The sequence below is a fragment of the Zychaea mexicana genome, assembly GCF_025766255.1.
Source record: "Zychaea mexicana strain RSA 1403 chromosome Unknown BDB00scaffold_114, whole genome shotgun sequence".
Classification (NCBI taxonomy): domain Eukaryota; kingdom Fungi; phylum Mucoromycota; class Mucoromycetes; order Mucorales; family Lichtheimiaceae; genus Zychaea; species Zychaea mexicana.
The window spans coordinates 76,953-102,664 of NW_026516777.1; the positions used below are offsets into that span (position 1 = coordinate 76,953).

The window sequence follows — 25,712 nt, forward strand, 5'->3', positions numbered from 1 at the left end:
AATATTAAGATTGCTGTTATTACTACTACTTTCATTGTCCACGCGCGGTCGCTTGTTCGAATTCTGGACTTCTTGTTGTCGCTGTTGCTGTTGCTGATCGTCCGCTGCAGACCTAATAACATCCATCAGGAACAAAAATAAATTGTCAGTTCTAAATAAAGATCTTCATCATCATCACACACAAAATTAAAGGGGTACAAGGAGTGGATAGTCTGGAGGGAGAGGGGGGGGCTAATGGTGTATAACGGGGATAGCAGGCGGCTGTAGAATAACTCACCCGCTACGGCGTCGGTCTCCATTCGTAAGCACGCTGTTTAATGCCATTGGATTGGTGTTACTGTTGCTGCTGTTTTGATCTCGACCGGGAGATGCAGGTACAAAAGATGGTGACAATGGTTCGGTTTTGACAAGTGGCGAAGATTTGCGCTCATTATTACTGTTGTGATTGTCAGATTCATTATTACTATCAATATTACTCGTACTATTATTATCGTTATTATTGCTGTTGCTGCTATTGCTCCGTTTTTCTTGTCTTTGTTGACTTGGCACTGTAGTTAACGGCGGTAGTGGTGGCGGTGCTTGTTGTGACGAAAGCGATGGCGGTGAGTAGGGTATGCGATGGTTATTGGTCGTCGTGCTTTCTGTGTTAGTGTTGTTGTTGTTGTTGTTGTTGCTGCTGCTGCAAACAATGGGCAAATCCATGGGTATCCAATGGTCAATCTTGACGCGGTCAAAACGTGGCACCGAATTTAGAATGGAATCGGCCAATCCGGTAGTATAATCGTTTGGCTTTAACTTGCAAAATTCAGCCAGGAGGTATTTGTTCAGAGAGATTGCTGTTTCGCCGAGTAGTTTGGTCGAAAGGTACAAATCTTGACTGTCGCGATAGCAGTGAGGTGAATGGGACAACAGATTGGTCGCTAACTTTGGATGTTGTGGCAAGTGTGGTAATCCAAAAAGGAGCGAAATGTCGGATAGCTTGTAGACCAGTAGTAATGCTGCTGTATGGGTCGAAGAAGAGCTGTTGTTGGTGTTTACACCGTATACGTAAACCGGTTTTCGGTCGGAAAAGTACCCCAAAAGAAGAGCCTGAACTTTCATTGTCGAGACATGAAGGTTCAGGAATCACAAAAAAAATAATGAAAACGGTTGTTGCCTTTTCCTTCTTGTATGTATGTAAAAAAAAAAAAGGAATACGCAAAAAAAAAAGACGGGATTTCAAGTAGTAATGACATGTTGCCAAAAACAGAATTTCACTGTGCATCCATCCATCTTTTGTTGGTTTGAGCGATTAAAAATAAGATTTCCGTTATCCGAAAGCAGCGTTTAGAAGAAAGACCGGTATATCGTTGTTCGTTGTCCAAGCGATAGTCAATGTTAAAAGAATTTGCTTAAAAGACGCGTGTACATATCGTCATTGAAATAGGCGGTCTTCAGCCGACCGTATCAAACAAGCGTTCCCTGCCCCTTCTTTTTTCTGGTACAGTGTGTAAATGAAAAATTATTAGTCAGTAGAGCTGAATAATGTTACTCTATCTAAAAATAGTAAGAACCCATTTTGCTTGCATAACAGTGCCAAAGAGGGCTTAATCGCCAATCCATAAAGCATAGACTTAAACCACGCTGTTGTGCCTTGTTTTTTTTTTACGAGAGAAATAGCAAGTGAATGGTTCCAGTGCACAAGGACTTCTTGCACCACGGAAGAAAAAGTGGGATTTTTTTTGGGATCTGTACATTACATATACGTATATGCACCTAGTACACATCATAAAAAGAATGAGTAAAAGAGAAGTTTGTGTTCTGGCCCGGTGCCAGGGCACGGGTAACCTGTAATGCTCTTGTACCACCGACCTCTTGCTTGGTTTCCATCTACAATAGTTTAGACCACGTATGCACCCTGTTGAACTTCCGAAATGAGCGACATGATTAATGCTCGTCAGAACAAAGAATGCTAAGTCTTTTATTTAGTCAGGCCTGTTGTTGATCTAGATGAGAATCTAGCGAGCGAAGCTTCCTAATGATGATTCAAATCATTCCTCTTTCCAATAGAATAGCTGAATGAGGATTCTGCTTGTTTTACGACTAACTATCACTAGCGCGCATTCTGTCTGGTGCTAAGCAGCCCCACCATGAACCTCATGTACTCGTCAAATAACAAGGTTTAATAAAAATCAATTTAATACAGTAGATACATATTTTTTAGCGTGAAAGTGAGAATTATATAATAGAGAAAGATTTCTCTTTTACTGCTACAACTATAAGATACAAGCATCGTAGTAATAAGCTAGTCCTTTACGACTACGTGACTCAAGCTTTTTCTGGATATACTCTGTGGTCATATATGAAACTTGTTTACAATCACGAATAACCACTTGTTCCAACTCAATACCACTCTTATCGACCAGATCACGTACGCCTTGATCTGTGACCGAGTAGCAGCAAGACAAGGTCACCTGCTTCAGACTATGGATTTCCGCCAAGGTGGCAACCAAACTGTCTGTGAGACCTGGTATCGATCCAAAACTGATATGCTTCATTGGAGGTGGCAACGACAACAGGTGGCGGTGGTGATACTGGAGATTATCTTGACTGGTGATCGTTTCTTCGTCACTACTACAGCCATCTTCACTGCCCGCGGCGAGTCCATCAATAAGGTCTGTCAAGGTAGTAGACTCAAGTACGCAATTGTCAATGTCGATTTCTTGTAAGCAGGGGAAGCCGTCCAAAAGCCGACGCAGGCAGGAATCGAGGATAAAGCATTGTGAGAACCCAAGCGATAAGGTGGAGACTGCAAAGCTACTGGATTTAAGCTGGTTCATGAACCATGGACATTGGACCATGTAGTCTCGACAAAACGTGGATGTAATAACTGTTGTTTTGCGCTGTCTATTCAGCTGACTACTGTAATTAAATGAAACACGCGCATGGATGGTGGAGATGTACTGGTATCTCAGACCCGTATGACGTAGCCGTAGCTGTTTGCCGTGATACACACGTAATAAACGAGCCAAATCGAAAGCATGGTGATCGCCATGTAGAATGGTCAAGTCTTGTATCCGATTCATCATCATCATGAAATTTGTAAGGTTGATCCAGTCTATTTCGTTCAGGCATGGTATGGCCAGTGCTTTCAAGTTATAGCAATGCTGATGTTGCTTCACTGCTCGTGCTTCTTCACTGCCCACATTACCGTCGTCGTTCCAGTAATGATTCTCAAATGATTTGTTGTGTTCTGCACTAAGTGCAAGGTATCGTAGAGTTTTGGGAGATTTTCTGTCAAGTAGCAGCGACAAGAACGAAGTGGGCTCTTTGCAGGAATCCAGTTTAAGATAGGTTAATGCAGGACACGTGTCAAGGATAGATGCAAATTCGTGTGCTGTGGCTTTCCTGGATCCAATCAACCACTGTAGATGCGTAAGCTTCCAGCCGTGCTCGTCATCGTTAATACTGGATAAAAACAAAGGAAGAGTATCCCCAGTTTCCTTTTCATTGTCTCCACCGTCATTTGCACGGATTGCAGGCATATCTACTCGTAGGCGTCGAAGACTAGGGCAACCTGAAAGCAAGGACGATAACCGAGGCAAATGAGATGACGACAGATCGCGTCCATACCACGTCAGTTCAAGCTCTGTTAATGTGTTTCGTAAATGTTGGATCGACTGCAGTATGTTGTTGCTGTTGCTGTCATCATAGAAACAGTATTGTTGGCCACCATGGATTGCTATAAGCATACGTGTATGTAGCACAAATAGTTAGAGAGTCATTCAATGTGTGAGCTCACTATATAAGGCCTATTTTTGAAGAGGAACAATAGCAAGAAAGAATCATGTGCTACACAGTATACCTAATGACTGTAAACGGGTTAAACATCCAGAAACGATCAAATCGGCACTTTGGCTATATTCCTTTTCGGACCCATCGATGATTTTGTACTGTCTTATATACGCGGCGATCGAAGACTGTTGTAGTTTGGGTATCAGATCGTGTTTAGTGGCGTCACCAATAACAGTAACCTGTTGCCATAGTGATGGACTGCGCGCTATACGATATCGCCAACTCGGGCTCACATTCATGCACTCGAAAAGGTTCTCGATCGGAAAGGAGTCAAAAACCAATGGTAAGAGCTCAAAGGGAAGGCAGCGCACAAAATCGATCGCATGGTTAGATGTTTGCAGAAATGACGATAAAGACGTTGTTTCTGAATCGTCTTTGGTGCTGGATATTAATGGCGCTGGTAGTAATGGTTGCTGTTGCTGCTCCATTGTCAGCAATGAGGATAATTGTACAATGTAGTGATGGAACACTGAAATTGTCACTGTTAAGAGAAAAAAGTGTTGCTCTCTTTTTGTATATCAGTGGTTTGCTCTTTATTTATTGATAATTAGAAAAAAAGTGGTGTGCTTCAACAATACAGCAACATGCAACCTGTCGGCATAAATTTATTGAAGAGTAGCACAAATGAGGAATAGCGAGGAGATGAATCGACCTGATAACTAAGCTTAATACTATGTCGCTACAATGACTGAACAAAGTATGGAGAACGAGCTATAGAAAAGAATGTACGTAGCAAAAGCTACCTTTATAACAACGACGATGCTTCCAGGTAACCGTTTGTTATTTTTTGACTCTTCAAACAGCGACAATAAAGTGGTATGACGTTCAAGTAAATTTACCAAAAACAGATAGTAGACGGCTTTTCTCGTGTGATTTCGCTTTTTCGCCTGTGCATAATCAGATATCCTTTTGCCATAGCATTTGGCATGAGAGGATACCGCTTATTTCTTCCCACAGTTGTTTGTGGTCTAGTTAGCAACCAAAAGAGGACGCCGACAACTGTGTCCTTTGTTCAAGAGTGGTGTTAACAATAACAGCAACCAGATTTCACATTTCCGACCCTTGTCATGTCTGCTTTAGCCAAGTGTATTACAGATATAGTCTGTAAATAGATACGAGAGAAAGAGAGAGAGAGAGAGAGAGAGAGAGGGAGTGCGTGTGTTTGTATATGTATATGTATGTGCCTATGTATATATGTAATTCTTTGTTTCGTAGTATTGCAGAGATGGTGAGATGAACGTTAAACATTGATAGTTTCCATGACCTCTTCATCCTCCTCATCGCCTGAAGATGCATTACTGCCATCATCACCATCCTTACTGCTGCTCGCAGCAGCAGCGCTTGCAAGCTCAGCCGCAGACGGCCGTTGCTTGTACTCTGGTTTTAATTGATAATTGCTTGCATACGGACCTCGTTTGTTCAGAATACAAATCTCGGAGAGCACTTCCTTGAGATATTGTGATGGTTGTTTGGTATGCTCCAAAATACCCTTGAATGACCAGTAAGGGTACTTTTCGAATGCAGCAAAGAGTACGTCCATAAGCTCGTTTCTTGGCATACGCGTGGCCTTTTCTTTGTTGTCTGTCTTTTGCTTTTTGGATTGCTGATAGACAATATAACAAATCAACGATATACATTTGCACATGTGTAAGACAACCTACATATGGTCCAAATATACCGATCACAACTTACAATGAAATCTGAAAAGCCCGTGCTTTGCATTGCACTGCTGGCGCCAGGTACAAATACGGGTTGGTTGTTTTGGCCCAGCACTTGAACAGTGCGTTGAGGCGTGCCGGCATCCAAAACGCGTTTTCGCATAATACCTCGATACGGTTCAAACTGTGTGGGTGTTGCTGAACATTCATGATGTACTGTGCCGTTGATTGATTTGACTATGGTTTATTATGAAAAAACGTTAATGGTCCATTCTTTCCCTATAAATTAAATATAAATTGAGAACGAACAACTAACCTCCATGTTCTCCTTGGGTGAAGACGTATTTGTTCATCACTTCACCTTGTGGAATATGGATACTGTACTCACGAGGGATATTATCCGTCTCGTTCTCTGGTAATACTAGCGAAATCTAGAATGTTCTTTCTCAATTAGACCTCCTCGATCTAAAAGTACACCCTCAAGAAGAATAAGAAAACTTACAGCACTGGATCGTCCCGGTGGTGCTCTAAATGCCAAAAGCAGAAGAAGTGAAAAAAAGGGAAACTGGTAAGCGCTCTGTTTTTACTCTCATTATTTGAAAAACCAAAAGTGTTGTTCGGCAACGTACTCGCTGTAAATTCGTACACTTCCTAGATTCACGTTATCTTGATCTACTTTCTTCCACTTGTCAGCAAGAAATTTAGGGACCTATTGTCGAGAACAAAATGTTTTAGAAAAAAAATCCAATTGTTTGATGCATTGATTTGTTAAAATGGACTATTTAAAGAATGGTGAGGAATCAAAAAGATCGTTTACTTTAACAAGCCAGACTTTGGTATCAGCACTATCCAACTTCAAGTCGTCGTCGTCATCGTCTACAACTTCGTCTAATGGTCCTGGATCATCTTCGAAAAGTGCGTCGACGTCAGGATTTGTGGTATTATCAGACATGAGAAAAGAAGGAAAGGAAAAGGGGAAAAAAGAACAAGTTGCATTTGTTGCATAAGCGCTGTGACGTTTTTATTCAGGTTAACCGAGAAAGTGAACACAGAAAAAATGTAAAAGCAACGAAATTGCTACAAAGTCGGCAAACGCTCTAATAATGACAGTGCAAGCAAGAAAACACACAATCAATCAATGCACTTAGGAAGGGGGGGCTTACACATACATTACATCTACATCTACATCTCTCTCTCTCTCTTTCTTTCCCGTAGTTCTTTTCTTACCGTTCAGGTGAAATGGTTTTGAACGTGCTGGCATTCTGTGGGTTCGTTTGAATGCGTAAATTGACTGAGATATAATAAGAACAAGCTCAGCGCGTGTAAGTAAAGAAGAAAAAGTTAACCACTCCCTACGTTTACGTGTACGTCTCTTAGATTACCTGCCAAGACGAAGCTACCAACTGTCGATATGAAGCCAGCGAGAAAAGCATTGTATGGAAATGTACCAGCAAGAATCATGTACACAAATTGAATGATGCCGCTCAGCATAATGTAAGACAGGTACACGTCAATCAGTTTCAAACTTGCAGGCGTGTCCTTTCTGTAAGCAGTCCAAAAGAGCTGTGCCGCTGCTAGAACAGAGCCTTTGTTCTGGCTGCTGTTGCTGCTCATGTTGCTTTGTTGTTGCTGCTGCTGGCTTCGGCCACGCGCCATATTTATTAAAAGATATGGAAAGAGGAGGCGAAAGATGAAGAAGAGCTCCGCTCCAGTGGAATAGCTTCCTTATGCCGCTCGCTTTCATTCTCTCACTCTCTGTGATCTCTTTTCGTGTAACCAAGAAAAATGCAAACTCTTTTTATTTTGGGACTCGTGAAAGGGGAAGATGAATAACTCGGTGATGTATTAAAAAGAGGGACATGGGAGAGAACAGAGTGATCTTTGCGCTGTGCTGTTGTTGTTGTTGTGTGTGTGTGTGTGTGTGTGTGTGTGTGTGTGTGTGTGTGAAGTTGGGAAGGAGAGATAGAAGCTAACAATAATATAGAAAAAGTGAAGGAAAATGAAAGAGATGTGGACTAATTTCTGCTGCGAACCGCAGCAGGATGATTATACCGTGCCATCATTACAGGGGAGTCATCTTCAATCTCGTCAAGGAGTGGCCGTGAAGATCTTCGACTACTAGGACTAGCAGGAGAAGACATGCTTGGGCTTCGTGGACCGTTTGGACGCAGACCAGGTCCTTGTGTAGGAGACATGTATCCACCGGGTAACATCATATACTGCGGCCCAGGCGACATGGGACTTGTTGGTGTAAGAGGACTACCCATCGACAGCTGCGGAGGTGGTGGTGGTGGAGCAGGTCCAGCCATATAGGGGTGCATGGGCGGAGCAGGAGGTGGATACATAGCTGGCATGCCTGGTGGAGGAGGAGGAGGAGGAGGAGGACAAGGCATGTGGCCGTTATTGTACATCATTATTTGTTGCTGCTATAAGATAAGGATGAAAATGTATAAGTTTCAAGCCAATAAACAACATGTTCCCCTGGTCTAAAGATACGGCCATACCTGATGATGCTTCATCCATTGTTGTTGCCGCTGTTCAAACAGTCGTCGCTCCTTTTCGCGCTCGAGCATACACCGATCCACGTGATGCTGCTGGACACGTTCGTTCACTCGAAGGTTGTTGCCTTCTTTGCGATCCTTTTCACGACGCGAAATCATGCCTACAAATCCGCCTTCTGGCACATGGGGTTTTGAATTCTCGACCTGAATCAAAGGCTGTCCTGTCGCACGGCAGTACTGGATCTGTTCCTTGGCGGTAAGCTGCTCGCCTAGGTATGTATCCAAAAGGCTGTTTTGGGGTGCAAAGTGGTCGCTCAAGGATGGAATCATAGGTGCATCGTCGTTGTCATATCCATCGTGATCAACATCGTATGGATGGCGGCGATCCATGGACCGTTTGTAATAAGAGTCGTAGTCGTTATATTCGTCCATCCACTGACCCTGTTGGGGATCCCACGACGATCGTCGCCGGTGCGCATAGTCAACCGAGGGCGATAGATGACCAAAGTAGCTGCTGGCACTGCTTCCACCACCCGATTGGCGATCGACAGACTCTCGCTCGGAGAGCTTGACATTCGCGGGCAACGAATACTTGCGTGCAGCCTCGGACGAGAACGACGACTTTTGCTCCATGTACTTTCCAAAATCCATGGACAATGAAAAATCTCCAAAAAGAGAAGACGATGCTTCTTGTTGCTGATGCTGCTGCTGATGCTGCTGTTGCTGTTGCTGTTGCTGCTGTTGCTGCTGCTGCTGTGCTTGTTGTTGCTGATGCGACAGATCCTTATGTGAGGTGGAAGCAATTGAACCTTGTCTACTGCTAGTGCTAAGAGCCATGACATCACCTTCACTTGGTGTTTCTAGCAAAGGGGATGAAGCGCTGGAAAGAGCACTTGTGGAGCGAGACACATCGAACCCGTTACCAAAGTCAAAGTCGGGTATCAGCGAATCCGCCACGGATTTGTTAGATGTTGACACGCCGGCTGTGGAACCAGCACGCGATGCAAGATTGCTTTTGGTTTTCGCAATCGGTTCGTCGTCACTGTCTGCTTCTTCCTCCTCTTCATCTTCATCCTCCTCGTCCTCTTCTTCGCTTTCATCACTCGAATCAGCGACCTGCCGCGAAAACTTGTATCGAGGGTCTCTGGACGGGCGACGACGTGTAGCAGCACGTGATTGTCCAGCTTCATCATCTTCCTCGCTATCGTCGTCACTATCGTAGACCATGCCTGCAGATGCAGAGCGTTGGCGCAAAGGCAAAGATGTGGTCGCACTGGCAACTGACGAGGTCCCGTCTTCGCAGGCCACAGTGATCAAGGGAAGACTGTTGGCACGCATACCCCCAGGTGGACGGATCGGTTCGGAGAGCTTTTTATGCAAGGCCTCCATAAAAATGGTGGTGTTGTTGATGCTGCTGCCGCTGCTGCTGCCGCCATCACTGCTGTCCTTGAGTCGGTCCATAGCCAACACGACATCATCTGTTTCCAAAAACAGACGAGGTGATCCAGAGTCTCCATAGTTGAGAGAATGTTCGTTTGTTGGGTCCGTAAAAAGCTGCTGAGGTCGGCCGTGCAGCTTGTACGCATCAAAGATTGCCAACAAGCCCAAGGACATGTCTTGGCAGTTATCGGCCATGAGCAAGATATGGCCTTCTTCAGGTTGCTTGGCACCTTTACCTAACACAAGGCCGTCGATGCGCATGATGCAGCTCTTGTCGATCAATTGTGGAAGTTCGGGATAAATAGCGTAGGCATGGGTGACCGCTGTCATAGTCAATGTTGGTGATTTCGACTTTTTGTTATCCATGATGACCAACTGGCGCTCGCCGCCCGACATTGCAGCTGCCTTGCTGCCACTACCGCCAAACAGTTTGGTGCTACGTTGCTGTTGCTGCTGGCCCGGCGCTGGTTCGAGAGTGATATACTGCTTTTGCCAGTCGCCTCCCGGCATAGATACTTGCCATTGCGCCTCCCATTTGTGATGGATGTCTGCAGCTGGGTCGAAATGTTGCAACAGCAGCTTCTGGGTAAACATCAAGTGAAGCTTTTTCTTTTCAAAGCAAGCCAGTCGCACGGCACACACCCATCGCATCAACGTCGACTCGTCCGACGCTTCGAGTTGGATCGTCTGCTGCTTTTTCGTCGACATGAGGTGCAGCACAAACATGCGCTTGTCTTGTTGCTCGACAACGGCGCCTGAGATGATCGTGTACTGCGGCATGACTCGCTGAGACTGGACTTCGGCGTCCCACATTGACAAGGTTGATCCGGAAAGTTCTGCAAAGCAACGTGTCCGCGAGCTCTCGCTGGTGTTGTGCTTGAACAAGTAGCCTTCAATATAGACCTTTTGACTGTAGTTATCGAATGCCTGAACAAAACCTTTCATGTCCTCAGATACATGCTCAGGGTTGGCTGGTGCTGGAGCAGCTTTGATGAACCGGGCAGGTCGGAAACTGACAGTGCGACTGTTGTTATTCATGCGGTTTGGGCGCACACCGACAGCAGAAGATGCAGAAGTAGAAGCAGTGGGAGTATTAGGACGCAATGGATGGACTGGCTGTTGTTCAACGGCAGATTCGGAGGAAGAGTCGTTTGGGGATGAAGCTCGGCGCTGGTACGAGTTTTGGGCGAGCATCTTTCTTTTCTTTTTTTTTTCTTTCTGGTGTTTGTAGTATGTGGTATCTATTATTATTCGATTGAGGAAGGGGATAGAGAAGAAGAGAGAGAGAGAAAGAGGGAAATCTAATCAGGCAGGTCTAACAGGCAAAACTGGTAATAAACATCGAATACATGTCAGTTCAACGTCTTTCGGCTAATGCTTCGCTTTGGTTGTAAAATGAATAGAAACTTACCAGAAACACAAACAAATGGAAAAGAAGATGAATGAAAGGAAGGGAAAGAGATACGTAAAAAGTCGCACACGGGAAAAGAGAGAGAGAAAAAAGGATGAGAGCGGGAGGGAGGGAGGCAAATAAAAATAAAAATAAATAAAAGAGGTGCGTGTGGAGAAACAATACGATGGGGGCATGAATTGGAGCTTTAAACAAAAGCAAATAATGTGAGCGCGAGCGAGGACGGACATACTGAGAGTAGGAATGAGAGATCAATATTAGGGGCACGAGGGAGGTTTTCTTTTCTTGTTCAAAAGAACAAGAGAGCTACAAAGAATACAAATCCATAGGCATTGAGTTGGTTTGTTCACGTTAAAAGAATAACTTCTCCTTATTTCATAGCAGTAAGGGGGGCTCTGGCTGAAGAGTAGGACATTCAACATTAAAGATGATAATAGTACCTGTTTCCCTTTCACCGGTACTGCTAACTAACTGCTGCTAGCTACTAGCACTACTACTATAACTCTTGCTAAACTGATAGCTAATAATAGGGTGCTCTGTTGATAGCACGATGTCAGAAAAGGTGTCCTGTCTGTGTCACTTATATTACTTGCATATGTATGCTGCATATGTACGTATAGTATACAGTACGTCCTTGTTACCCACCGACAACACCAATGCAAGAGTACACCACCGTCATCACCATCCACTACATAGTATTACCACCAGGGCCGTTCCAGACCTAACCAACAAAGGGTGGCAACAGATTGGCGCTATCACTGTGCTCCTCTTTTCTCTAGTTGATTTGTTACTAGGCAGCCGGTTTTATGAACCTTTCCTCATGGACTAGTGTACTTACTAATATTTTCGAATAGGTCGACTCGGCCCATTCGATTGTAGCTCGCTTTGCGCACAGCGGGGTGGTTAGAAATATGTGATGTGCGTGCGTGCGAAAATAGACACACGCAATACCGCAGAAGAGGCCAGCCCCACCTAACCCCGTTTTCCAAAGGGTTGGTGCTCCTCAAAAGAAGACAGCGCTTTCTTCTGCCTGAAAGTCTATCAGCCATGGTGCAATAAGCCTATTATTCTTTTTACACAGGGTCTTTACGTCGTAGAAGATTAGCAGCCAAATGAGTTGCTCACTAATATATTAGACCGGGTGCTGGTCAAACAGCGAAAATCACAAAAGAGGAAAATCGAAATGGAACTGACGCCGACAACTTTATCATATGCAGGGGTTTCCTTCTCTTTTTATGATATGGTATGTTTTTCTCATGCACACAAAGCATAATGCAACAACGATAGCACATGTAAGATCTGTGTATCAATGTCGCAGCTGGGCAAATGCGCGCGAAGCCGGATAAAATACAGGTACCACAGAACCAAAGTGTATACGCAATGGCTACACAATGAGATTCAAGGAAAAAGAGATTACATGTACAAGCAAAGCGTTAGTGAGAATAAGAAAAAGCATCCCGCAAATGGGAGTCAAGCCCAGCCAAGATTTAGCCGACCCGGGCAGTCGATATCCAATGGATGATCGTGAATCATTTTTGCTTAAGGTCTGATCCGGCAATTTCATTGGTCGCCTGTATTTGTCATAGCGACGCACCAATGCCTTATAAAAGGGTAGATCAGAAAGTGCCCAAAGACCTGCACTGCATTTGACACTTTAGCCTCTTTTTTATCCACCACAAGGAAAAGCTTTCCTTTCTACTCACCACAACCACAACCACTGCTGCTGCTACTACTACTACATATCAATTATGCCCATCTCCAACGGACACTCTGACAAGGAACGCCTGATCGTCTTCGATACCACTCTGAGAGACGGAGAACAGGTAATTTAATGCGAATAAAAGAAATGTGGCCAAAGGAAAGAAAAAAAGCACTAAAACGTTTATCGTTTTTTCCCTGCAGTCTCCTGGTGTCTCTCTGAACACGGAAGAAAAAATCAAAATCGCAAAGCAACTTTCACGTCTCGGCGTCGATGTCATTGAGGCTGGTTTCCCCATCGCTTCCATTGGCGATTTCGAAGCTGTTCAGCGGATCGCACGCGAAGTCGGTCCCCTTATGGAGGGTCGTGAGCACATTGGCGAGCCTATGGTAAGTATTTAGTGTATAATTGGATGTGGAAGGAACGTAGTGGACGAAAAGCTGGTAAACCGGAAGCTGATTGACGACGTGTAACTTTCATTAGACCATCTGCGGTTTGGCCCGTGCCACTCCTGGCGATATCAAGCGCTGCGCCGAAGCTATCAAAGACGCACCCAAGCACCGCATTCACACTTTCTTGGCCACATCCGACATCCATCTTAAGCACAAACTCAAGATCGACCGTGAAGAGTGTGTCAAGCGTGCAGTGGCCGCAGTTACGCTTGCACGTTCGTTGGTACCCCAAGTCGAATTCTCGCCTGAAGACGCCAGCCGCTCTGACCCCGACTTCTTGTGCGAAGTCCTCGGCAAGGTCATTGAAGCCGGCGCCACCACCCTGAACATTCCCGACACCGTCGGCTACAACCTTCCTGAGGAATACGGTGCGTTGATCAAGCATCTGGTCGAGAACACGCCCGGCGCCGACAAGGTCACTTGGTCCACTCACTGCCACAACGACTTGGGTCTTGCCACCGCTAACACCCTGAGCGGCGTCCGCAACGGCGCACGTCAAGTCGAAGTCACTATCAACGGTATTGGCGAACGTGCAGGCAACACAGCCATGGAAGAAATCATCATGGCTATCCACACGCATCCCACCGCCTTCCCGGTGTACCACAACATCAACACCAGACTGATTTTCCCCACTTCCGTCATTGTTTCCGATCTGTCTGGCATGATGGTGCAGCCCAACAAGGCTATCGTCGGCCGCAATGCCTTCTTGCACGAGTCCGGTATCCATCAGGACGGCGTTTTGAAGAACCGTCAAACCTACGAAATTATCAGCGCAGAGACCGTTGGCGTCACGGATATCGCTCTGGTCTTGGGCAAGCATTCCGGCCGTAACGCTTTCCGGGAACGATGCAAGGAGTTGGGCTTTGCTGCAATCAACGAAGAAGAGTTCCAAAAGGCCTTTGTCGACTTCAAGGCCATGTGCGACAAGAAGAAAAATGTCAACGATGAAGATATCCTGAGCATTCTGAACACCATTGAAACCGTGCCTTCCAAACACGTCGAATTGTAATACCCCAGCCATTCATCCTTCCAAATCGACCACACATTCCTGCTACTTCTTCCGAATCATCATATAATTCACACCACACTCCAAATATCGCACAGCACATCTTCTCTTCCTGCTCCCTTCCCCATCCCCGCTGGCACGGATATATCATCATTGTTAATTTCTCTTTTTCTACCATTTTTTGCATTCGCCTTTGTACATCGCACATCTTCCTTCTTTTTTTCGCTAGTAAATATTGTCAAAACTTAATTTTAGCTTTTATTTTAAAAGAATAAATATACACAAAACTTTTCTATAAGGAAATCATTGGACCTAAGCAAACAAATAAACAATCATGCATATTAGCCCATCCTGACCTGCGAACGTGTGCGAATGACATGATAGGCTGCTTCAACCCTTTTGTAGAAAAAAAGAAGCACCACCGCACTCCCCCATCAGTAAAGTGGAAAGTTATAGGCATCGGAGGCAGCAAGCCAAGCATATCTGCCCCACTAGAACTCTAATACATGTGTATCAAGCATCATTTGGGTACGCGTGCTTAATACTTCAAAACTGAAAAATGCTGACGTACCAGTGTTGCAGTCGCGTTTATTCAGTTTATTTGACGCGATGACATCTTAGTAGGATCGACAAATTATTCGAAGCACCTTGAGAAATACAATGCAAGTGCGCATTACATGTTGTGTTGGTTCAACTCTAGCCACCGATGGTGGCAGCAGAAGAACAACAGTAGCAGCAACCATGCAATATTACCTCCTGTTTCCACTTGAGCTTTTGAAGAAATGGGGAAGTTGAAAAAATAGCTAGGCACAAAAAAGCCTTTTACAGCCGTGTTTAATCCTACTTATACAGCAGCGGACTTACGCCGATGACCTACGTAATCATCATCGGTGCATGACACTTTATGTACGTCGTGCGTGTGTATTATCATTTTGAATACTAAACAATCCGAACTGTTCTCCTTTATAATATGGCAATTTTTTGCGATGTTGTTTGTCGGTTGTCAACAAAGGATAAATAGAATTCATCATTGTATCCATTGGCGCGGTTTCTGAAGTTAGAGAGGGAGCGGGGACAGATAGATCCTTGGGTTATCAAATGTACAAGTGAGCTCCCTTGCTTTGTAATTTTGCTATATAGACAACAACGGCTGTCGTAACAACATAAGTATGTAAGATATAAGGAGCATTGTCTTCTATACAATATTAGCCTCGAAAGGAACACCTTTATATTTCTCTCTTTTTCTACTCTTGCATTGGAAGTAGAAATTTTACTGTATGCTAATGTACAGTATCAAAAGACATGGGTGTAATATAAATGAGCGCAATGATTGGAACAAAGAGTCCTCTTATCAAAGTGAGAATACTGCAGCGAACCTATACTATTAACCAAAATAGCACTTTACGCTTTTAAAAGCAAACCACAGGATAAAAATTATACATACTTAATTGCTATCATCATTGTTGAAGAATGGCTTGAATATGAAGCTGATCGAGACTGTAGTACCTTCAAGCGAAAAGTACTCCAGGGGCTTCGACGGAATTTTTAAGGAACGCATTATAAAGCAACTCAATAAGTCGTACTCCCTAAGTCGCGACCGCCTTTCTGTAGTCTGCCAACATACAGCAACAGCGGCCATCCTTATTAATCAATTTTTTGTGGATCAGGTGGGCGATACTGAGTTGCTTTGCTTACTAAAGGGGCTGTTGCTGGCGCCAAAAAATATAGCAGGCTTTAGGGGGGGTAACTGTTTTGTAACCGACATCGCGTGGGTGACTGGTAAAAACCGTGTATAGGTCTTACGGCAGCACAACGGTGAGAAAACAGGCACGGGACTGTAGCTGCCTAATATTGCCTTTGATAATCCATTGATCTCGAAGTTTGAAGCCCCCACTTCAGCGATGATGCCATTTCAAATAGCACGTAACACTCTATCTCCTAGTTCGATCCACTGTAGCGCACCACCTAGATACGAATCCACGTGATGCAGGATCGCAATAAGCCACTGTCATTTGGGTTAATGACCCGCACGCTTCTTCTGGTCGACAAGTAAACCATCAGTAAGTAGGTCATATACATGGGCATAAGCGACCGACAGAAGCAACTTAGTCAACTTATTCCTTTTTTGGTGGCAGTGACAAATGGGACATGTTGTTGCTTCGAGCTGTTGAGTAATTTTGTAATGATAAAGTTAGTGTAAGCTTCAACCCATGGCGCTTCAAGATCTTTAGTATCTTGCAAATATTCTCAGTTCCAGACACGTGCTGATAGTGCTTTCTATACGCTCTCGCGGGTTTTGTGCCGGGTAAATTGCGCAATCTTGGTATTGTCGCAAGCGAATCTTATAATGTAGTGCCGTACTTCAAGGGTTGGTTGTTGGTGCTACATGCTACTCCACATCGGCGTCGTTCTGGTGTATTTGAGGATGTGGAATTGAGGACTTGAGACAGTTGAGGAGCAGTCAGTGATGAGGTGCTTAATCCGTGCGTTGCGATATGTTGGTAACAATGAGTATTGAACTTATAAATTGCTGGTAGAGATAAAGACGAGAAAGAAGAGTGAGAAAGAGGTGCGAAGTGCCAGACGATAGTTTTGACAGTGCGTATACGTATCTAAGTTACGCGACAAGGTCGAAGAACTTTCTCGTTACGCGTTGATGTTTTCCCAAAGAAACAAATACAAACAATCTATGATCGTCTTCAAATCATTTCCCGTGTCTGCTGATACTTTTATAGCTGAATGGTAGATACTCACGGTTAGCAGAGGACTCTGGCCATCCATGCAGGTACTAAGGAGCGATTGAATGGTGTTGATTAATCGCCAAGAAGTCGATACAAAGAGGTTTTTAGAAAAGCATGCGATAAACTTTTGCTCTATTCATAGAACACCTGGTTTTTCACTCGCTAATTTTCGAGTACTTTAAAAAACCACGTCTGTGGCGTGCTCGGAAGGCACCCTATCCCTGATAACCAACGGCAATCTGTCACAGCATGCATCATTTCGTGCAGTCATGCAACCCTCTTCGCACTTACACAATTTTTCAGGTTGACGTCCCTATAAAACCACATCATTCATATTTTCATAAAACATGCCCATCGCCAACTGTTCTTGCGGGACTTTTGACCCGTTTATTGCGATACCGCCGGAATTTTAAGATTGTAGTCTGATGCTTATTGAAGCTTATTCGAAAGCCTTTGAAAGCTTTCCAGAGCATGTGAAGATATCAAATATTATCAAATCACAAGCGCGAATTATCAGCGACGTTACAAATCTGCAAAGGAATTGTATAAGTTCTCTTATCCTGATGGCAAGATCGATCATAAAGATAGTGATATAGTAACCTTGATTGGTGCCCCGTGTGTGTGCGTGTGTGCGTGAATCTAAGCGAGGCATACAACATAAACCTCGAAAGAATGACTGCTGAAACTCAGTTAAAGTAATCCACAGCACAGTACATTGCAGTTGTCCTTCCACAATAATTTGAGCCTCTGTAATTACAATCAATTTTGATGCTATGACAAATGACAATCAAAGAAATAAATTGGCGTGACGCTACAGACAGACAGGCCAAGTCCTCCTAATCCAGTGTATAACGCTTAAAAGGAGCGTGTGATTATCAGCTACAGTGATTTCTGGTTTGTTTATAAGCTCTGATGATCATTAGTTGTACCTAATGTATGATATGAGTATGTGATGTAGTCTGAGCGAGTGGAGGTTTTCTGATGAAAATCTAGAAGAAAATCAAACATGAATATAGTTACGCATAGGCTTAGGTGCATCTTATATACATTAGGGTCTCAGGTATATATCATCTCTTGTCATTGGTAGTATGATATGTGTCTTTTGGTATACCGTGCGAAAAGTGTGTTCCTTCTCGGATTAAAATATGGCCAAGTTCATAATGTTTATGCAGAATGCTTTTGTTATAAAACAAAAGTAATAAGATTGCTCTGCGTTCTTGGCGTGCCAAGCCAAAATTCCAATCTTCAACAATAGATTGTATCTCCATCTTCCGTGAATACAGTACTGAATTGAATTGATGAAATACACAGCATTGGGCTATGTAATTTAAGTATAGGCCACTAATGCAAATGTTTTGCTGATAGCGATAAAAGTGTATACCGTTTTATAGCATTATAATTCTACTATTAACGCTGCTACTTTCCTCTACTGTATTTAATTGAGAAATTCATATTAAAGTAATCATTATTTTTCATCAGTGACAACAAAAGCCAAATATGAGATATTGTATAGCTGTGGAAGCATTGCAACATTACCTAGTTTTCTAAATCTAGCTTAGCATTCGTATAAAAATGTAGTAAGCTGCTTTAACTGCTACGTTAGCATCCTATACAGTGATCAACCAGCCTACTTCTTTACTATGTGCATGTTATCATTATGTTGTGGACCCGTGGTCGGTTCCCTTCGTTGTCTTATGTTTTAATTAAAAGTATCTTATACCAAAAGCATCTGGGATAACCTGGTCAATGTCATTTCGCAGGTTGCATATGGTTCCACAGCAGCAGCTGCATTTTTTTAACAGCGACTACTAAGAGAACTTTCATCCAAGTGTATAGATGAGATAGCAGTGATTGCCCATTTGCCAATGGTGAAGTGAGAGGTGCTAGCTTAACCCTTAAACAGATTCACGCGTGTTACATATAATGTTTTTCTAAAATTGTGTTGCAGTTCTGTGCACTGGAAAACTGGGACGGACACAAGGCATGATTGAGAAAGGCGTTTGGGTGTTGTCAGATGCACACACTTGCTATCCGCAGATGCGCGCACACGAGTGTGAACCATCGTTCAATAGTATCAAAGACTGATATGGGCGAATCGTGCAAAGCATTAAATCTTACTTGACCTTACAATACAGCAGACAGTTGATATGGTGTTTTTGCGCAATAGATGATGGTAACCACATTGTGCCACTTCTTGCCAAGGAAATAGTCTTGGATAGTTGGCAGGGAAGGGGGACAAGCTTTATAGCTTACACGAGACGCAGTAAGAGTCGAAGAAGCATGGAACATCATCGAGGAGTCGCCTGACAAGATGAGATGAATAGGCTGAAACCCTTCCTAGAAGCAATCGCCATGCAAAAAAAGACTGGCGCCTTCTAAATCAGGATCAGGTTTGTGTGTGTATGTGTGTGTTTTCTTTTTGCTCAACATTTCTTAGTTGCCTCTACCTCCCTTAGTGTCCTTTTTTTTCGCTTCTCAATCAAACAACTTTTTTGAAATAAACCTCATGGGCAAAAACAAAGGAGCCTTCTCCCTTTTGGAAAGTTACATCATGGCGAACGATGGCGCATTGGATTTAGGTTTGTATTACATTGGCAATAGTTGGAGTTGAGGGAAGGAGTAAAAGCGTTGGCATTAGTTTTACAACCTTTTAACTATCTTTCTCTCTGCCTGTGTATTGCGTGAATGAAGGCGCAAACGGCAATGGTTCTGCGCAACAATCAGAATCGATATCACTTCCTGATTCAATGGTAAGTGAGCTTTTTAGAATACCAAATTAAAAAAACACTTCGGAAGTCATTAATGTTGTTGAAATGGCGATAGCGAGCGTCAACTTTGTTGGAACAAATCGGCAAGGAAAGATCGTGGACGGACGAACAAATTGATCATGACCTTGATGTGTTGGATAACAACCGGCTGTATTTTGTAAGCTTAAGAAAATAATGGGAGAGAGAGAGCAAGCGCATACTTTCAATATTCACGACAGCACAAAAACACCCTGCGTACAGGTACGGGACTTGCGAGCATTATCAAACCAAAGCTGGACAGTAAGTCATAAGCGCCCCAGGATTTGACAGTTATCCGTGTTACCATGAGCTGATCTTAATATAACTCATATTGTATATACCACGTACACCGCTTGCCACTCATCCTCCTCCTCTTTCCCCACACTCCTAACTCGATTCTTTATGCTCAGGTGATTGGATTGCTGCCGCTTGTCCGTGACTTACTTCGACGGGCAGTTGATCCGGGATGGGAGTCGAATGAAGGCATGTATATTCGATATATACCATACCGAATCGATGGGAAATAAACCTAATGCAGAGTCTCTGCGTGTGCAAATATAGGTGCTGACTCCTCGTACAAGGCGTACAAGGATAAGAAAAAGATGAAAAAAGACAAGAAGAAAAAGAAGAAATACCAAAAGATGACGCTCGGTGACCCTGTCGCGCCGATGCGCGTTGAGGCTGGAGGTGATACATTAGCTCAGGATCCCGAGACTCTGCGAAATACTATACTCAACGGATCAATCGATGCTGGATTAACTGGTGTGGGAAACCGAAGCACGGACGACGTGAATGGTGGTGGGGCTACTATATCCCAAAAAAGCGTGTCATTCACCGACAACGCGATGGTCGCTGTAGCTGCGACGGCGGCCAAGGACAAAGACAAGAAGAAAAAGAAAAACAAGATGATGATGGATGACTGCAGTAGCAGCAGTAGCAGCAGCAGCAGCAGCAGCAGCAGTTGCTCAGAGGACGAACCTACCACCACCACCAAGCCAACTACTACTTCCATGGCAGCAGCAGCTATCGCGGGCAGCAACGGCAGTAGCAATGGACTACCCAAAGCATTATCGGGTCGACCAATCACGCCTGTGAGCAATAACCGCATCCAAGTCCGCACATCGTCTGGGGGAACGTACGAATGTGATCGCTTCTGTCCACATAAGGGAGTAGATCTCTCCACTTGGGGTCAGGTTTTGGGAAATAAGTTAGTTTGCACAAAGCACAACTGGAAATTCGACCTCGAGGGAGCCGGTGTTGGACCCAAAGGAAGATCTGTTCACCCGTGCCGTGTCAATGACTGGTGATCAATTTCCCTGTTCAACAACACTATATTTTCTTGATATCAGTATAGTCCTCTATTCTCGTAAATATGTCCATGTTAAGATCGCTGTCGAAGGACAAGAATATTACGTTTTGACCAATTACATGTTCGGCTTCTTCTGTTTTGTCAAAGCAACAAGCTGTTTTAGTTCAGTGTAACAAACATATTAGTTGGGTCACATACAAGTGTGGGGTATCCATTCTACAAAAAAGAAGTGTGGGGTATCCTACTCCTCACTTGTTATTATTACCTCTATGATATCATCGTCAATATTCTTCTTATTCATGAAAGTAAATAAATAATCTGGGAAATGACTGGACAACAGTAGAAGAGGAAACGCGCTTTGCTTTGAGCAATATATAATAGTTATAGGACGAAGAAGTGGCAGAGTATTAGCGTTTCGCATTCCATCCTTTCCATTTGGGTAATATCAATGAAATAGCATATGCTCCTATTAAGCCTGTCGGTGAACAGTGAGATCATGAAGAAAACTAATCTTTCACACTAGTATTGACCTTGTTTACTTGTCATACATTTTAGCATGAGATAGTCCTAGCAAGTTTTTATTTTTTCTGGAAAGTAGCGCGCCGTGCAGCTTAAAGATAGGCCAAAAAATGAGATAAGCTCTAGCTTCATATTACTGTACCCGTTCTCGAGAACGGCTCAGAATAGCAGGGTAAGTTTCATCAAAGCGATTCGTTTCAGGATAATCATTAATAATAGGGACTAATATCATTTGAGCCAACAGAGACTTTCTTCAGGCTCACTAATCTAGACAGTTATGTACTAAAAATTGCCCAGAACTATTCAATATGCGATCTCGCGCGACAAACGTTGTGATAACAAGATGCACTGTGAATCTCAACATTCGGTGGATCAATACCCTGTCTACTCTTCGACAGGAAGCGTTTAGCGATACAAATGCTGGATATATTCCATGTGAGCATCAATATGTATGGAGTGGCGCCGAGACGATCGGAGAAATGGACAAGAAAGCTGAGGGGACTTTTGGTTCGCCGCACTTAGATTCTTTGGAATGCGAGCTTGTTTGGAAAACACACGAGCAGTTCCCAAAAATCAAATTAAAAAGAGATAGTGTGCACCTTCGGGACAAAGATCGTGAGCATTTTTTTTTATATGTTTGGTGATATGAAAGGTATATAGATACAAGAAAGAACAGTGGTAAACAGCTGAAGGAACAGATGCTATAGCAAACATGTGCAATCAGTATAGTCATTATCTGGTATATAGAACGCATTGCTATCCAAATCAATATAATGAGCGAAAAGGTGATGGCCGTTCTTAATATTATGGGGTCATTACTAATGAGGCAAATAAAACATCCAAGTGCTGTTTGATCCGGGTGATGACACGTATCATGTTATTATACTATTACCACAACCGAAGAAAAAAATGTGGATGAAATGCTATCTGGGATGCGTGGGGGCCAATATACAAGGAGGTAAACTCAACATTGCCAAAGGGATCCATCTGCTACTTTGCCAGAACAACGTGCTTGTCATTTTCGATTCAAAAGAGAGTTACTCACGTGTCCTGCAATGCGCGTCAATAGATGCAGGAATTGGCGATAAAGAACTGTGTATTTTGTCACAAGATGGTAGATCTGCATCCAGGGTGATATAATATATTCGCAAGTTTGAATCACTGCAAGTACCATGGCTACCAGTATGCGCCTTACCAGAACACACTTATCGACCTAGCAATGATGTGATTATCGAACGACTGGTGCTAAGGGACATGAATTATTTTAAATAGTCAAATACTCTTTCGCTTGTGCCTTTTCTTACAAGTATGGGTCAGCTATGGTTAGCTGCCAATATCTACTGACATATACTACGTCAGGGAGGAGGAGTACAACGTATCATAAAGAAATACATAGCACAGTTGATTATATGGATGCAAAGAGCTGGAATGGATGTGGTACGAAGCTCAAAGTAACTGTCTGTGTCTGGTAGTAAACTTTTACGGACTACATACTCAAAAAAACTTCTTTGCAAAAAAAAGTATTGACAACCATATGCTTTGCTCAAATCGGTCAGGAGAAGCTCTAGTCAATATACCTTTTGAAGATGCGACAGCCTAATATAGAGATCGATATCTCAGAGACAATCCCTTATTGCACGTTGACATTCGTTATGAATAGTATTCAGCAACTTCAAATAGCATACTACTAGCAGTCCAACCGAATGCTCCGTTAGCCATCTTGCTAATGTCCATTCTTTGAAGCAATAGATTCGAACCTCATCGTAGTACACAAGATCCGGGACCCGTGTAGAAAGAATAACCCTTTCGAGTCAACGAAGATGCCGACACATCTTACCCATTCCATAACAATTTTCCGCTGTCAAAAGTATACGAAGTTGATGTTGTACATGTAGAGAACTACTTGCAAATCCTGCTGCCCAAATAAAAGGTTGATTTTTGGGCACCCACTTGGTGGGGAATATTGCTAGTTGCTATTGCAAAAACAAACACACCATCATACCGTATTTGTGGTTCTCCGTTAAATTTCAGTGACTGAAAAAGCACTGTGGTTAGCACTGACATCAGCTGCTACTTTTATCTATATGCCATCATTGCTTTATCAAAGACAGGTATACTGCCACTTAACGTGACCTATTTCGACGTGTACTTGACTCGGAATGGGTTCCCAAGTGAAGACGTATATAATCGAGATGTATAATTGATATATATAAACCCAAAGCAGTGGGAAATGAACCTAATATACGGGGTAAGTGTATGTATATGTGCGTGTGCGAATTACCTTTGACTCCTCGTACAAGGTGCACAAAGACACGAAGAAAAATATCGAAGATGATGACGTTTCGGTGGCCCCGTCACGCCAATGCGCACTGGGACCAAATGCATGCATTCACTCACGCATCCGAGCCCTACGAAGTATCATACTCACCATATCAATCGATGTACGGGCTAGCTTATGTGGGAAACAAAGCATGGGCAACGTAAATGATGTAATGCTAATGACCCGCAAAAGAGCACATCATTCAGCGACAACGAGGCGGGTCGGGTAGCTACAGCTCAAGCCAAGGACGAGGAGCAGAAGTAAAAGCCGAAGATGGCGACATTGCTAGCAGCAGCTGCAAACAATCCTGGGGACGGACGAGCTTTTACAACCAGATGCTTTCGTCTTTGCAATGATAGTGGTAGACGGCCTAAAGTGTCCCCCGACCGACCAAATATTACGCCTGCAAGCAATAACTACATCCAAGTCCGCCCATCGTCAGCGGAAACATTTGAATGTGATCGTTTCTTTTTCACATAAGGGAGTCGATCTCTCCAATGGATAATGTTTTAGCAAACGAATCTTTCGGTGCAAAACCTAACTTCTGTACAAAGCACAACTGGAAGTTCCACTTTGGAAGGATCCAGTGTCGTTGGACTCCAAGGAAGATCGGTTCACCCCTGCCGTGGTAATGACCGGTGATCAATTTACCTATTCAGTAGCACTATATTTTCCTCGGTTCCAATATAGTTCTCTATTCTTGTAAAAATGTCCACGTTAGGATGGCCATCGAAGGTCAAGAATGTTGCATTTTGGCCAATTAAGTGCTGGTCTTTTTTTTGTCGAAGCAAAAGACATTTGAGTTTCGTGTAACGTACATCTTAGCTGGACCACAAATCGTTGGTCAATGTGGGGCAACCTAATACTGCTCACTCATTATTAATATTTTCATTACACATGCACATTGTTTAGAAAGAAAAATCTTCTGAGTCGCTGTCCAGGCGCTGACATGAGGAAAGGTCTGGCTCGTTAGCTTTTCCTTTTGGTAATTTATTTACCCATGGTCGTTTCCTATTATCCCCTTCATGCACTTGGTTTTTTTAGCTTCTTTAGCCTAGTCAGTAAAAATTCCCACCCCGTTAAGCTGCTAAAATTTTACAAGCCTAATTTTTTGCTTCCCTGCTCTCCCATATGACGACATCCGGATTGACGTGACACAGTGCCTTTCCCTCTGGGAAAAGTACCGGTATATTTCGCACGACAGCATCCACTCATCTCTTGATAAATCTATCATTTCAGAGATATGGAAAGCTCCGCTTATCTTCATCAGCTAGCTGTGATAAGATATATGGCTCGAAGTCTAGTAAATTGGGAGGAGAAAAGAAGCTGTGGCAACAGTGGGGGCAACAGTGGTAATAGTAGTACTACGTACAAGGGTGATACCCCGCCACACGCGCATATGTCGCAGAGTTTACCGGTTCGCGGGGCTGTACCGAATGAGAGTGTAGTTTTCCTGGAATGTGAATACAGATCGAGTGGACGAATCACATGTACCTATTCCGACTGGTGTACAGGTATACTCAAAGTAGCACGTACTTTAGAGCCCGCCCAGGTATAAATGGCTGGCCATCTTGCAACGTCGCCTTTTTTTTGCACAGAATCTTTTATCTTATCATTATCTCGGTTCGATATCCAGATTAACAGCTACGACGATACCATATATTACACTTAACCTACCTTATTTGTTATAATAATGGTCAAAGACAATCCTCACAACCGGTCTGAGGAGCTTGGATTCCCTGTGTACATGACATTGTGTGCCGTAGTAGCAGCACTTTCAGGATTCAATGTCGGTTGGCATATTAGTAAGTCAAATCCTCCAAACTGTTCTTGGTTCGAACGTCTTTCGCTCTTCTTTTGCTTATTATCTATGTTTGTGTTGTAACAATTAGGTGTTCCCAACATGCCACAAGAAACAATCATGAATTGCGAGGGCATTGATCCTGATTACAGCAGCGTTCTCCCTGGATGTTTACCGATGAGCAGCTTCACTTGGTAAGCATTTCACTACTTACCACTATTTCCTCATACTTTTC

The 25,712-nt window shown here is 43.5% G+C and overlaps 6 protein-coding genes across 6 annotated transcripts; 2 read left to right on the forward strand and 4 right to left on the reverse strand.

The window, feature by feature from the left end:
* Positions 1–2,109: 2,109 nt before the first annotated feature.
* On the reverse strand, positions 2,110–4,668 carry BDB00DRAFT_60907 (uncharacterized protein). The gene is made up of 2 exons (XM_053118014.1): positions 3,845–4,668; positions 2,110–3,721 (listed from the first exon to the last, which is right to left on the reverse strand). Exons 1-2 carry the CDS (start codon positions 4,260–4,262, stop codon positions 2,256–2,258), a joined length of 1,884 nt encoding a protein of 627 aa, XP_052974476.1. The 5' UTR covers positions 4,263–4,668; the 3' UTR covers positions 2,110–2,255.
* A 406-nt stretch (positions 4,669–5,074) lies between these two features.
* Positions 5,075–6,444, reverse strand: BDB00DRAFT_792053 (transcription initiation factor IIF, beta subunit-domain-containing protein; the record flags this gene model as incomplete). Its single annotated transcript, XM_053121089.1, has 6 exons — positions 5,075–5,491; positions 5,527–5,729; positions 5,809–5,923; positions 5,995–6,019; positions 6,122–6,201; positions 6,310–6,444. The coding sequence occupies 6 exons, from the start codon at positions 6,442–6,444 to the stop codon at positions 5,075–5,077; spliced, it is 975 nt and encodes a 324-aa protein (XP_052974477.1).
* Positions 6,445–6,483: 39 nt separating this feature from the next.
* Positions 6,484–7,176, reverse strand: BDB00DRAFT_849376 (DAD/Ost2). The gene is made up of 3 exons (XM_053125371.1): positions 6,875–7,176; positions 6,720–6,783; positions 6,484–6,589 (listed from the first exon to the last, which is right to left on the reverse strand). The coding sequence occupies exons 1-3, from the start codon at positions 7,146–7,148 to the stop codon at positions 6,523–6,525; spliced, it is 405 nt and encodes a 134-aa protein (XP_052974478.1). The 5' UTR covers positions 7,149–7,176; the 3' UTR covers positions 6,484–6,522.
* Positions 7,177–7,507: 331 nt separating this feature from the next.
* On the reverse strand, positions 7,508–10,627 carry BDB00DRAFT_877684 (uncharacterized protein; the record flags this gene model as incomplete). Its single annotated transcript, XM_053127649.1, has 2 exons — positions 7,508–7,918; positions 7,997–10,627. The coding sequence occupies 2 exons, from the start codon at positions 10,625–10,627 to the stop codon at positions 7,508–7,510; spliced, it is 3,042 nt and encodes a 1,013-aa protein (XP_052974479.1).
* A 1,965-nt stretch (positions 10,628–12,592) lies between these two features.
* On the forward strand, positions 12,593–14,004 carry BDB00DRAFT_877685 (uncharacterized protein; the record flags this gene model as incomplete). Its single annotated transcript, XM_053127650.1, has 3 exons — positions 12,593–12,667; positions 12,747–12,932; positions 13,027–14,004. The coding sequence occupies 3 exons, from the start codon at positions 12,593–12,595 to the stop codon at positions 14,002–14,004; spliced, it is 1,239 nt and encodes a 412-aa protein (XP_052974480.1).
* Positions 14,005–19,147: 5,143 nt separating this feature from the next.
* BDB00DRAFT_932900 (uncharacterized protein) lies at positions 19,148–21,183 on the forward strand. Its single transcript, XM_053129102.1, has 6 exons — positions 19,148–19,321; positions 19,434–19,492; positions 19,566–19,667; positions 19,751–19,789; positions 19,939–20,011; positions 20,090–21,183. Exons 1-6 carry the CDS (start codon positions 19,249–19,251, stop codon positions 20,833–20,835), a joined length of 1,092 nt encoding a protein of 363 aa, XP_052974481.1. The 5' UTR covers positions 19,148–19,248; the 3' UTR covers positions 20,836–21,183.
* Positions 21,184–25,712: the final 4,529 nt, after the last annotated feature.